Source organism: Tripterygium wilfordii, chromosome 21 (assembly GCF_013401445.1).
Source record: "Tripterygium wilfordii isolate XIE 37 chromosome 21, ASM1340144v1, whole genome shotgun sequence".
Classification (NCBI taxonomy): domain Eukaryota; kingdom Viridiplantae; phylum Streptophyta; class Magnoliopsida; order Celastrales; family Celastraceae; genus Tripterygium; species Tripterygium wilfordii.
Window position 1 is genome coordinate 8,189,203 of NC_052252.1, and position 12,860 is coordinate 8,202,062.

The 12,860-nt window shown below is 33.4% G+C and overlaps 2 protein-coding genes across 3 annotated transcripts; both read right to left on the reverse strand.

Moving 5' to 3' along the window:
* Positions 1 to 2,027: 2,027 nt before the first annotated feature.
* Positions 2,028 to 3,725, reverse strand: LOC119990126. The gene is made up of 2 exons (XM_038835972.1): positions 3,582 to 3,725; positions 2,028 to 2,751 (listed from the first exon to the last, which is right to left on the reverse strand). Exons 1-2 carry the CDS (start codon positions 3,608 to 3,610, stop codon positions 2,172 to 2,174), a joined length of 609 nt encoding a protein of 202 aa, XP_038691900.1. The 5' UTR covers positions 3,611 to 3,725; the 3' UTR covers positions 2,028 to 2,171.
* Positions 3,726 to 5,768: 2,043 nt separating this feature from the next.
* Positions 5,769 to 11,345, reverse strand: LOC119988407. 2 transcript variants are annotated; one of them, XM_038833428.1, is made up of 5 exons: positions 10,750 to 11,343; positions 8,820 to 9,127; positions 8,664 to 8,720; positions 7,559 to 8,037; positions 5,769 to 6,580 (listed from the first exon to the last, which is right to left on the reverse strand). In XM_038833428.1, the coding sequence occupies exons 1-5, from the start codon at positions 11,124 to 11,126 to the stop codon at positions 6,248 to 6,250; spliced, it is 1,554 nt and encodes a 517-aa protein (XP_038689356.1). In that variant the 5' UTR covers positions 11,127 to 11,343; the 3' UTR covers positions 5,769 to 6,247. The 2 variants fall into 2 exon arrangements, with proteins under 2 accessions (XP_038689356.1, XP_038689357.1); XM_038833429.1 differs by having other exon boundaries at positions 6,375 to 6,549; positions 10,750 to 11,345.
* Positions 11,346 to 12,860: the final 1,515 nt, after the last annotated feature.

The window sequence follows — 12,860 nt, forward strand, 5'->3', positions numbered from 1 at the left end:
TAAGTTAAAATGAACAAATCACAACCAAGATGAGCTATGCAATTAGATGGTGAGCAGAAAAACCAGTCATAGAATAAACCATTTGTAATTTCAATCATTGAAACACATTGAACATATAAAGGGTGATCAATACATTGAATTAGCTATGATTCTCGTCCTACTTAATAAAGAAGATTGATCAATACATTAAACTAGACTAATGTTGGCCCACTGATATTCTCAATTTCTTCAATATTATAATACAATCATTATCAGTAATCATCTAAAATTTTATGTTCACCATGTTTTAACCTCAAAAAGTATAATAGCTCATTCCAAATTTACCACCACAATACACATACAATTTCACCTGAAGTAGAAGGCAAAATCACGATCAATTTACACCATAGCCAGTAGCCACAAATGAACATGTCACATTACCTTACAAATTGTCATAACATATATTTCAAAAACAACGTCAAATGCAAGATAGACTAATTATCCATAAAACCATACCTTTGAGTTGTGATAAAAAAAGAAAATTTGTATTATGGCCAATCTAGAACCAGCCAAAGTGTTCATCTTCTTTCCTAATCCGATTTGCTAGATTTATCAGAACTAAGAAACTCCATCTGAATCCAGCATAAACAAATAATCTAAATCCATTTTAATAGTAATATCAACATTATAATCAAGCTTTATTAGTACTTCAGATGTCCAAATCCAACATAAACAAATAATATAAATCCAATCCTAATAATTGAAGACATCGGCCCAATCTTCAAACACTAAGATCAAGATCTCCAGCATCCATATTTTACACAAACAAAATATTGACTACAGATCAGCCAGAGATGTGAATAAAAAAACCCAGAAATTCTATCTATCAATGGTTCTTGGCACAAACCCACAAAAAGAAAGAGCAAAACCCATGAGCAGAGGACCAAGAAAACAGAAAGAGACCGAAAAGCAGCATATATTTCTCCGATTTCACAACACATCCATGGGATTCAAAGATCAAAATAACCTAAGATTGAGGAGAATAAGCGGGGATTATCGATGTGTGAAGCTTCATCGGAAAAATTGACTAATTCGCATACGTCGTTGTCGGTCGACCACAGGTCGAGATAGGAGAAGAAAATCGTAGTCGAGATCATAGAAGAAAATCACAGCAGCAAAGGGTTGTATAATGGCAGAGAAGAAGGTTTTGTGTGATTTGAGTACTTGATGGTAGAGTGTGTAATTATATGAGTCCATTTAGGGTATTTACATTAGCAATGAATGAAATTGTCTCCAAATTGTACAAAACATCATAATTTCAAAAATAATAATATATGGTGTTGAAATTGCATTGAAATTTGGATCCCAAAAATGCTGTTTGTTTGGTCAATACAATAAATGGTTGAAATGCGATAGATTATGACTCATAATAATTCAACAAACGCAACCAAGCTCTAAAATAAGTCTCAATTTGAACTTTATTTTTTTTAGAGCTTATTAGAGCTTATATGTCAGTTTATAAATTAGCTTATAAACTCTGTCAAACAAGCACAATATATTATCAATTTTTTCTTTTATAAAATTTGGATCGCTTTACTCTTCCCTAATTCATTATTAATAAGCTATAAGGTATCATCAACATGGAGAGTCAAACTTGCATCCCAACAATACGGATTCATCCAACCTGAGGACCGGGTTGACACAAAAACTACATATATAGGTGTATTGAAATATATGTTACAACGAACCAAAAAAAAAAAAACTCAGGTATTATAATCAATTTCAAGACATTTATATCTATATTTAATCCTATTTAACACACTAGATGTACTTTCTTATAGCGAGATAATTAATTGCTTGTCTTTGATTTTCATAAATTCTCATAAGGTGTTTAGATCATATCATAGTATTTTCCACAAATACCTTAATTAATAATCTGCAAGGTACGTATCAAAGTGGAGAGTCAAACTTGAATGTAGGTGTACATATACATTGTAAGTTGTGTAGAGCTTAATTTCAATGAAATATATGTTACCAATAGAAAAATAAATAAATTCAGTAATTAGTTTATCCATTATTTGAAACCCAAAAGAATGTTGAGGGAGAAAAGAAAATGTTGCACAATTTAGAGCTTGGAGACAAATTAAGAAAAATTTTGAACTTATTTGATTTCCAATTAATTAACATATTCATCAATCATCCTCCTCTTTAGCCATAACCATTCTACTAAGACGACTAGGCCCAAGCTTTTTTCTTCTCATCAAATTCCTCCTCCTAATAACCTCCATTTGGTTCCTTCTCCTTGTTTGCATCATTGCCTCCTCTTCCACCACAAATCTCCTCATCAACACATCATCCGTCAATGATTTTCCCCGGAAAATAACTCTTCTTCCTTCCATGCTAAGCCTCGCACTTGGAAACCTCTCTTGGGTTGGAAATGGTCTTGAGGATCTCGGATAACTGTTGCTTCTTCTCGGTGGAACGTCGGCTCGGAAAACTTCATTGTAGGATGAAATTGGTGCACATAAGCAAACCCTAGTGAAGGAGGAGGCAACCCTAAGCGATGCACATTTTCTTAACTTATTATTATTGTTGTTATTTGTGGTAGACGATGATCTATTAGGGTTTGTGAGTGTTGTTGGATAATTGACTTCCGTTGATTTGGAAACAGTTTTCCATATTGTCAAATTGGTTGTCGTCGTTGTGGAAGAAGACCTGGAAATTGACTTCCATAGACTTGACATCTCCATTGCTCTTTGATACCAAGGCTTCCTACAACATACATAACAAGTGCATGTCAAGCATATAAAAAAAACAAGATTAACCAATCTTGATTGATCACTCTCTCTCTCTCTCTCTCTCTCTCTATATATATATATATATATTTGCAACCTTGGATTCATAGCTATAGCAGGCTTAAGTCAGTTGGGGTTGGGCTCATGGCCACTTTATTAAGGATCTCTTGTGATGACTTTTATTTCTACATTTTTTTTTTCTTCGGTCTTGCAACTCTTTTTTGGGGGGTATATTAGCATTCTTAGAGTAATTTCTGTGAAAAATAAATAAATAACACCCAAGTTTATATGTTCTTGGATTGGTTCCCTCTAAATATTATGTTGTTAATTACTAACCATATATATTTGATATATTTAACAAAAATCCAAAAGTAGTAATTCATTCCAAGCACAATTAGACTAAATTAGGATTGAGATTGTAGACCTAATTATCCCCCAACAAGACTCAATTGGACCCATAAGTCAGACCACCCCATTCTCTTTTTTTGAGCCCAGCTCAGGTAATCAAATTTGGTTTACACACACACATACCTTCAATTGGAAATGAACCAAGAAGTCAACTAATTAATTACCATTTAATTTTTCAAAAAACTAGTAAATAAATCCTTACACACAGGCAGAGATATACAATATACAATAATGGGGGAAATGAAAGCTAATTGTCACAGAAGAATATTCTCATATAATCTAATCTTTTAATTTGTTCAGTTGCATCAATAAAATGTGAAGAAAAAAAAGGGAAAAAAACAGCATATGTAGAAGAAGCAGATATATATATATGAGAAGGAGAGCGATAGGTAAAGGTACCTTGTGTTTGAACCCTTTGGATCTTGCATGAACAAAATGAGACAGAGACAAGTGTGTTTTTGTTGTTAGAGGGAGAGGGAGAAGAAGCAGAAACAATGTTTTCATTTGAGCAGAGAGAATGAATGAGTGAGTAAGAGAAGTGAAGTGAAGTGAAGACCTTTGTTGGCAAATATGCTTTTCTTTTCTCCTTATTAGTTCTTTAATATTAATTAGTCCAATCTCTCTCTCTCTTCCTTTGGCAATTGGCAGGCATGATTCCTTCCTACTACTCACAAATTCAAATTTTCAAAGACCCAAGTATAAAAATTTTAAAACCCCCCAAAAAAAGAACATTGTTTTTGATAAGTTTACTACACTACCCTTTTTTTTTCTTCTTTAATAAAAGAAAAAGAAAAAAGAAAAAACCTTTTTATGTTATTGATTGTATGGTTTACTTTATAGGACATGTGAAGGTATCAGAATTCAGACAGCCTTATGGTTAATGATGTTCATCTCTTGTTAATTATTACATGATTTGGGACCAAAGTGCAAAGATCTAATTAGGTACCCATGCTTGTTCCTCTCTTTTTGTGGGAAGAATCATAGATTTGGAATTAAAATATATATAATCTAAATAGCTTTTTTTTTAAAAAAAATATTTGTTTGGAAGAAAAACACAAATTTTATTGGATTAGAGATGAATTATAAAATATGGCTTTGATTTACCAAAAACAATCTCAAATTTCCCTTTTAAAACTGTTTTAATAAAATAGTTGGATAATAGATGGCATCATGATTCATATGTGGGGGTTCTTACAACTCTAAAAAGCTGTTGCAATTAGAAAAAAAAAGACATGATGATTGAAGATGTTGGCAGTTTTCTTTTGAACAATTTTATGTGAAAGAAATTGATTAGATAAACTGCCATTTTTGGTGAGTTAATGCTTCAAAATTTAGCATGATGTGAATAACCCTTTTTATGCCCTAATCACACTCATTTAGCTCACAATTTGAAGTGAGAAAAGGTTAATTCATACCCATTTGCCAAAATTGATGAAATGCTTTAAAAATATTATTATTATACTATTCTATTAGTTCTTCCACTTGAGATTGATAGAAGGAAAATGGTTTCTCAAAAAAAAAAAAACAAGAAGAGAAAGGATTACTTAAAAATGTTTTAAAAAAAATTGGGATCTCAAGGCAGTAGTTGGGGAAATGCTTCTTTTTGGGTCAAAAGGCAATATGGTTTTCAGTCATCTTTTTGTGCTTTTGTAGATTGATGTAGACTATAGAAATCATTTTGCCCACTTTGGATTACAAATTAAAGAGTAAAGAAGGAATGAAGATTTAAAACTAATAACTACATGAAAATCATAGTTTTACTGAATTTAAGGTCCCAAACCAAATGCCTTCTCAAAGTCTGGAGCATCAATTTTTATGATTTTCAGACAAATGTTATAGTGCAAAACCGCCAAATCATATGGATTCGGAAGGTCCGAGTTCAATTTTTATTAGGAGTTTTGTCCTAACTTACCTTGTCATTGGGTGAAAACTTTTGTATGCGTGAACCTGACGACGCAAGTTGTTTAGATTAATGTCGAATGTTTAAAAGACAAACTTGTATAGTGTGTTCGATTAAAAAAAAATGAAATGCAATACCAAGTAAACCCAGATACAAATTAGTTTGAAATTAAAAAAAGAAAAGGAAAGGAAATGCAATTAGATAGACTGTAAAACAATCTGAAATGCAGACAAACAGATTAACCAAATAGAGAATGATGTTTGTACTTTGTAGCAAAGTTATGCATGGTCCTGTATTTTCAAGACCTAAAAGAAAAGAAATGCAATACCAACTAAACCCAGATACAAATTAGTTTGAAATTAAAAAAAGAAAAGGAAATGACATGAAATTAGATAGACTCTAAAACAATCTGAAATTCAGACAAACAGATTAACCAAATAGAGGATTATGTTTGTACTTTGTAGCATAACTGTCCTGTATTTTCAAGACCTAAAAGTCCATGGCAGAATCTCTATTTCTTTGCCCTGCTAATCTACTGAGATATAACATAAACATAACATTCACAAAATCACATGAACTACCATTGTCTTGGATCTGAAGTTCCAAGAGTACTAATGTTCACATCTTTCATAAATCTATGTTTGGGAGGAGGAGAATAGTGGGAAGGGAAGGGGACAAAAAGCATCTACTAGATGAATACTTTGTTCTTTTTTCAGTTTTCACACATAAATATACACAGACAAAGCTACACTACACTGTAAATCCTGCAATGTTTGTTTATAAGTATGTACATAATAACTGCTTTTGACCCCTCCCCTCTGAACTCCATGACCAATCACAGGGTGCCTGAAAAAAAAAATCAAATTCCCAGAGCAACTCACATTTTGTGCCTGAAAAAAATCTCATCCAAGGTCACAACAATGACCACGACGAAAAATTTAACTGACAAAACAATCTTCCATATGCGAAAACTGCCTCTACCTGTTCATATTTCAAGTCTACAGTTAAATTTCTAAATTGCAAAAAGCTACTATTGTATACACCTCTTACCACCAGATTAAGACTAGGAAGTTAAAGTACAACATCCTTAACCCGCTGAACAAAACCTGCAAGGAACATGCCTACAAGTAGGGTATACAGAAAATACAACAGATGAAATACAAACTCACTGACTATCAGGCTCACCAGAGCCTCCTTTCCTGCTCCAACCACCTGAACCAGCTTTTCGCTCTCCTCGCTTTCTCTTATTCCTTGGAAAGTTGAAATCCGAGGCCAAACATGAGTTCGTAGTTGCTTCCTCTGGACCCAACAAAGTTTTTGTTAGAGGCTTATTTTCTGACGTCAAAGCTAAAGTAGGGTTTGTGCTTTCTTCTTCTCCACCTATTTCTTTTTCGCCTTTCTCTCGTTCACATTGCCCCTCTGTTACTTGATTCTTCTCCCTTACGAAATTGTGTTTTTCTTCAACCGCTTCATTATGTATCAGCACATTGTCGAATATCTGCAGATATCAATATCGTATATGGACAAATGTAACACAGATTCTACGCTATCATCATTCTCCGAAAAATGAGATGTATCATGAAAATCAAATAACACATATATCCAGTGGATAAGATTAAATTTAAGAAATCTGTTTAAATGTCAATTTATGTGACGGAAATGTTTTACGGAGAAGAATGTAGACTCAAGAACCAACCTATTAATATGGAGGAAAAGGAACCAAATGTGATTCCAACAAAACCATCTAATGTAATTTTCTTCGAAAAGATGGAAAAGAAAACTTCATATGTCAAAATTGCTATCTAAGGAACCAGAATATATTGGAAGCATTCACTACAGAGCACCGCATAGTCCTCAATAGGGTACAGCCTAAGATATTTGTAAAATCATTGAATGATATTCGTTGAAGGAATGCATGCAGACATATTTTCTGTAACAGATTTTTGGTTGCATGAGGTAGAGTCTGGATTCATGTTTCTGAGCCCAAATTGTTTAAGATAAAAGATTTATGGTGATGGTGATGGTGATGGGGATGGTGACGTAGGGTTTGGCAACAAATACAAGACCAGAAACAGTTTAACCACAGTGAGGTAATTACCCAATTAATAGATTGTAAAAGAAATAAGTTCATGTATAACTTCAAATAATAATTTAGCAATTCAAAACATTTTTTTATTCCTAGATTAGTTGTTCAAATTCAAATCATTGATCAAATCATCGTAAAATGTAACCCCAATAAACTTTATATTAGAGGGGTGGAAGAACACTTTCAGTCCAGTAGATTTATTAAATAAATTCATGTTAAATATAATAGAAAATTGGTCTATCATCTGGATAGAAATCAGAGAGCCTCTCTCTTAATGGAAATTACAAGTAATAAAGGTAGAAGCACACCTCCACAAACAAATCAACCATCGCTAACTATTTTTGTAAAACTTACATAAACATACAAAACTAATGATGTTCGAAAGCTTACATATTCAGATGAGTCTCCAATCTGGGGCTGATGGAGGGTAACATCAGCAGCAGACAACAGTCCGTCTGTACTTTCAATTATATCAGGTACATGAACAGCCTCACCGTAAATTGAAATTGCACTTTCAGGTATGACCAGATCGCCTACTTCATACGCTGCAATATGTTGAGTCACTGCATGTATAGCTTCTATTGATGTTATGTCTATATTGCCAGCAGAAACAGTAGGACTAGGAGCAGAGCTGGTCTGAACATCATATGGGGCAAGAAGACTCAAATTTTCAGAGGAAGAAAACTTTGCAGCATTTTTGGACATCACCATTTCAATTTTATTTTTGAGTTTTCGAACCCGAGAGTGCACCATCTCAATCTTCCAAAGGGTCTGCTCAAAGGAACTATCACCATTTCCAAACTCCAAAAGCATCTGGTCAGTAGCATTGCCAAATTTGTCAATGCCATCAGCAAGCTGGTCCATTGTTGCTGCTCCAGATTATAAGAAGAAGAATAAGAAGAGAAACGGTAGCATTGAAGGTGCATCAGTGTCAGTTCAAAGATGCATACAGAGCAATATAAAGTGCAGATATTCTCACTTGAAAGACAAATCTTTCAGTGGTTATTTTATCTTTTTTATTCCTATAGTTAATATTTTATGATTTTTATCTGGTTTCAAAGTGTTGACATTAAAATTTGAGCTAATTGCATTAATACAAGGAAGCGTTTGATATTGTAGTTGAAGTATTTAGTGCAAGTAAAACGTTAGCAATAGCATCACAGCCTGGACTCCAAATTTTCACCTAGATACTTACATCCTAATCATTATTATGCCAGGAAGACAAAAGGAAACCAAGAAATAGAGAGCTCCGAGCAATTTCGCTCTTCAAACAAGTCTAAAATAAAGGAAATTGCATAGGTTAAATTCAAAACTTAATGAGATTTATCCAAAAACAAGTCTAGAAAGTTGTTCAGTCTTGAGTTCCAAATTTATAGCTGTTGCATTGTTTCTTCAGACAACCAAGCTTTAAGTTCAAGAAAGTCAGACGAGAGAATGTTTGGTAGAAGCAACTTGACTTGGCATAAGGAAAAAAATGATCAGTGTAAATTGTTACCTGTAGCACCAAAATCATCAACGATAAGAGCACCATCACGATTAGTCCTCTTGTTTTCTGTACTACCACAAGCATAATCCAAATGAACATCACAGGAGAGAAAGAAGAACGAGTAAAGAACAAAAATTAAAGCTTACAGGAACAAATTCTTATTACCAAGATGAGAGAAAAGGTTATGATGTGCAAAGTATGATTTTATATCAGTTGTATCTTCAACTCTGTTTCGTTTCCTCCTTTTTCTGGCCTTCCTATTTTGACATTGAGTTGAAAATGGCAGCGCCTTTGAACCAAAACATTCAGGTGTAGATTGAACTTCAGGATGCCTTCTCAGCTCACATGCTGCAAGCTCTCTTTCATATTTTAGTGATTGAGACTCAATTTCCTTAATTTTCAGTTCCGCCCATTTGCAGCGCCACTTCAGAGGATGTATAAAGTTTTGCCAGTGACTCGTCAACTTCTTCTTCCTATGATGGAAACACAGGTAGTTAAAAAAATAATATTCATAGTGCAATTCAACAAAGACAAAATAGGAAGTTGAAGCTCTAGCATGAGAAAAATCTATCAAAAGAAATGTGAGATGCTCCTCAATTTAGACACAATAGCATCATGTCTGGGAAGGAAAAAAAAAATCTATCTGCTTCTCTGCTATGACAACATTCATCAAGTTTTGCAATAATTGATGTACGTTATTAAGTCAAGATTAAGATGCTCTGAACTTCACAATGGTGTGAATGCCAAGTGATGAATACAGGTTATAGTTTAATCTTCCTGATCTTATCAATGACGCCCATAGAAGTTAAAACAGTCAACAAGTGCACCAGACTATACACTGGGATCATCATCTGTATGCCACAGTGCACATTCTTAATATGGAAAGTGATAACTCTAATTTCCGTGCTAGCCTGGAAGAAATTCATGCTTGACTTTGTCCACTTGTTTTCCTAGAGAGTCTTATCTCCTCATTACAGAAAGGCTCAAACTTGGGGTTATAAAACAAACAAATCGTCAGATAAGCTGCCTATGGCCCTACATTCATGCTCGTTAAGATGCCATTGTGTTCATTCGATAAGATAAATAAACAAGTTCAAACAGATGTTGTAGGCTTGTTATATAAATGAGCCAAGCTCAGCAAATGTAAATTCAGCTTGTTCACATTCGCGAACAAGCTCATTTATATGTTTCTAATCCATAAGTCAGCTAGTTTTGACCTTCATGAACATTAAAGTGGACATGCTCAATTAATGTTCACGATGTGTTTTTGTGAACATTCTTGATTATATGTTCACTAAAAGGCTCGATTATGTGTTTGTGAACTAGCTTGAGTAGGCTAATCTTAAAGACTTCTCAAGCAAGCTTGATAAGAGTTTTGCAGAAGTGCTCATGTATGTGCTCGATAGAGGCTTTTCAAATAAGCTCACAGGGTTTGCAACCAAGCTTGATGAGAATTCACAAACAAGCTCGAACTCGCAGAATTCATAATGAGGAAAGCTCAAACAGGATTTCTAAAGCTAGAGTTTGTTAAACAAATTTAACAAACAAACAAAAACACCTCTTCGCTTGGCTCAGGTCATTTACACCCCTACTCAAACTCATCCAAAGGATATAACAACCAGCTAATTAAAACAGGTGTAATGTTTTCTGTGGGCTATAGAGTACTCCTCAGAAACTCAACAGCCATCAAACAGATATGAGCTTGTTTCCAACAGCATCACGTATTGCAGTTATGAAAACTATTTCGACTAAGGATGCTAGATTAACCAGTAGCATAGTAACTTCTTTCCATCAAATTTATAAATCCTCAATTAGGATAGGGCCAAAAAATAATCAATTTCAACAGAAAAATCCACATTCATCAAAACAAATGAATGCATCTTGTTCATTTAAAAAAAAAATCAACTCTTCCCTAACGTCAAAGAGTAATTTTAATATTAAGTGGTAAAATGTTGTACTGCAAATGGCAAACAATTATCACAAATCAACTTGCTTAGCATAAAGATTAGGCAATTGATTTGGTTTCCAACATATGTGTTCAGACTCAGAGTAGTACCAAATAGACAACAAAAAGGACGACAAAACAAAATCTCACCTCATCTGAAACAGGCTGTTAAAGGCATCATAAGACGCCAAATCACTGTCACCAAAAAATTGGGATTCCACTTCACCTTCACTCAGTCCAGAACACCTCTCAGAGTCAGAAACAGTGTCGCCAAACGAACTTGAATGCTCAGTCGCATCTGGGTCATCACTCTCAGCTAACCTTGTCTCATCAAAACTGGAAAAGGAAATTATATCAACCTTTGCCATGTCAGGGTCATCTGGGTCCGTTAATGGAGCCTCCATCCCACTGACAGTATCCATGCACCTTGTACCTTTCCTATCATCATTTTCCACGACAGTCCTGTTTGCATTATCAGCTGCAACTTTTGCAGAATGTTGTGGTTTATTCTCATAATTCATGTCCATCAACGGCGGAGCAGCTTTTGAGAAGCTGCAATTTTAGTGGGCGAAGAAAGCAAGAGTCTTTTTCAGTAGCGAAGATGGGGACTCAAGGTTTTGTTCCAAAAAAATGCAGACAGGGCCATGAACTATGAAGCCGCAGCCACAGGATTCAAAAAAGACGAAGGTGGGTAGAGACTAGAGAGGTACATATATGGAGGCTCAGGCAAATCGAAGGGTTTGGTGTCTAAATTGCGCCAGAGATTATTTTATTTTTACTAGGCGCCAGAGAGAGAGTTGATAACACCACGTATTTGTTTATGAAATATTTACATGTCGAATCATAGTCCATTTTAGATTACTTAATTAATCAAATCTAGATTAATTTAAATTCAGATAAGTAAATCCAACATTGACCTAATCTAGGTTAGGGTTCGGATAAGATTTATGTGTTTGCACTTGGATCCAGTTTTAAATCAGACAAAAATTTCCTGTTTGAATCCAGATTTTGAACATATAACTTATGTCAAAACTTGATTTAATTTAAATCAAATAAATTCAATCATCCGGACAAAAAAAAGTTTCATCACCTTAGTTGATACGTACTAAACCATGAAATTACATATATACACTCCACTCCTATCTATTTATGCATCTCTTTTGTTTGTCCAAATAATGAAACTTTTTTTTTTTGAAATACCATTGAGAAATATACTTCTTACTATAATTGTATCTTAGACACACATATAACTAATATAACCGATTGTTAACTAAGTCACCTCTTGTTGGTAAATAATGAAACTTTTTAAAGTTGTAAAAAAAAAAGCTAAAATCTTAATATAATTGAAATAAAATGTGTTGTGTCCATCTTACTTGATTTATGGTTTCTATTTTAAAACTAATTAAATATTTAAATAGAAAGTTAAATAAAAATTATAGAAAATTTTAAAATTAAAATTTTAAGTTTTTTACCATGATAAATATGATTGGATAGGATAATATTTTATAAATTTTAAATAAAGTCATTTTTTATAATTATTTCTTATTTTATCACGGGACTCATAGAAGTATTTATAAGGATGATGCTTGAGACCCACAAAAAGTTACCCCAAAAGACTTATATTTAAAGTGAAGTGTTGGATGTGAAATGAGTCCTACATGTTTGTTTTTAATCAATGATTATTTTAATGCCACATAGATTTGGGGATTTTTGGGGGGTCTCTAGCATTGTTCTATTTATAAAGTGAGAGTTTGGAAATTATAATTTATTTGTGCGACTTATTGACGATTGATTTATAAAAATAATAAAAAATAAAACCTAATAGAGTTCTAATTACATTAGTTCTAAAATTTCTCTAATAAAACAGAGACCGCGTGGGATAACGTTTGAGTAATAAGTGCATGAAATTTTAAATAGGAAAATGACATGTAGCCCATTAGTTTAATAGCCCAGCAAGTTTATTTCATTCTTTTATCCCAAAATTCATTGTCCAAAATTTATTATTTTAATATAGATTCTATCTTTTTCCAGCACAGTGTAGAATTCATTGTTTTAGTTCTGAATTCATTGTGTTTTGAAATTCCATTGAAAAAAATAATGGAATTAAGATTTATCCGATAAAACTCATCAACAATAGATCTTGTTAGAAAGAGTTTCATGCATTGATTCCAAATATGTAAAAAAAATTTAAATCTAACATGTATTTTGAGAGTTAAAACATTTTAAAATTTCGTTTAAGAGACTTGGTCTCTCATGGGCTA

Excerpts from the sequence above, each read along its gene's own strand:
- LOC119990126 (XM_038835972.1), bottom strand. The coding sequence starts at position 3,610 with ATGCAAGATCCAAAGGGTTCAAACACAAG. Across the intron at positions 2,752-3,581 it reads CCAAAGGGTTCAAACACAAG|GAAGCCTTGGTATCAAAGAG; the intron begins GTACCTTTACCT and ends TGTATGTTGTAG.
- LOC119988407 (XM_038833428.1), bottom strand. The coding sequence starts at position 11,126 with ATGGACATGAATTATGAGAATAAACCACAACATTCTGCAAAAGTTGCA. Across the intron at positions 9,128-10,749 it reads AACAGCCTGTTTCAGATGAG|GAAGAAGAAGTTGACGAGTC; the intron begins GTGAGATTTTGT and ends TTTCCATCATAG. Across the intron at positions 8,721-8,819 it reads TAACCTTTTCTCTCATCTTG|AAAACAAGAGGACTAATCGT; the intron begins GTAATAAGAATT and ends GTGGTAGTACAG.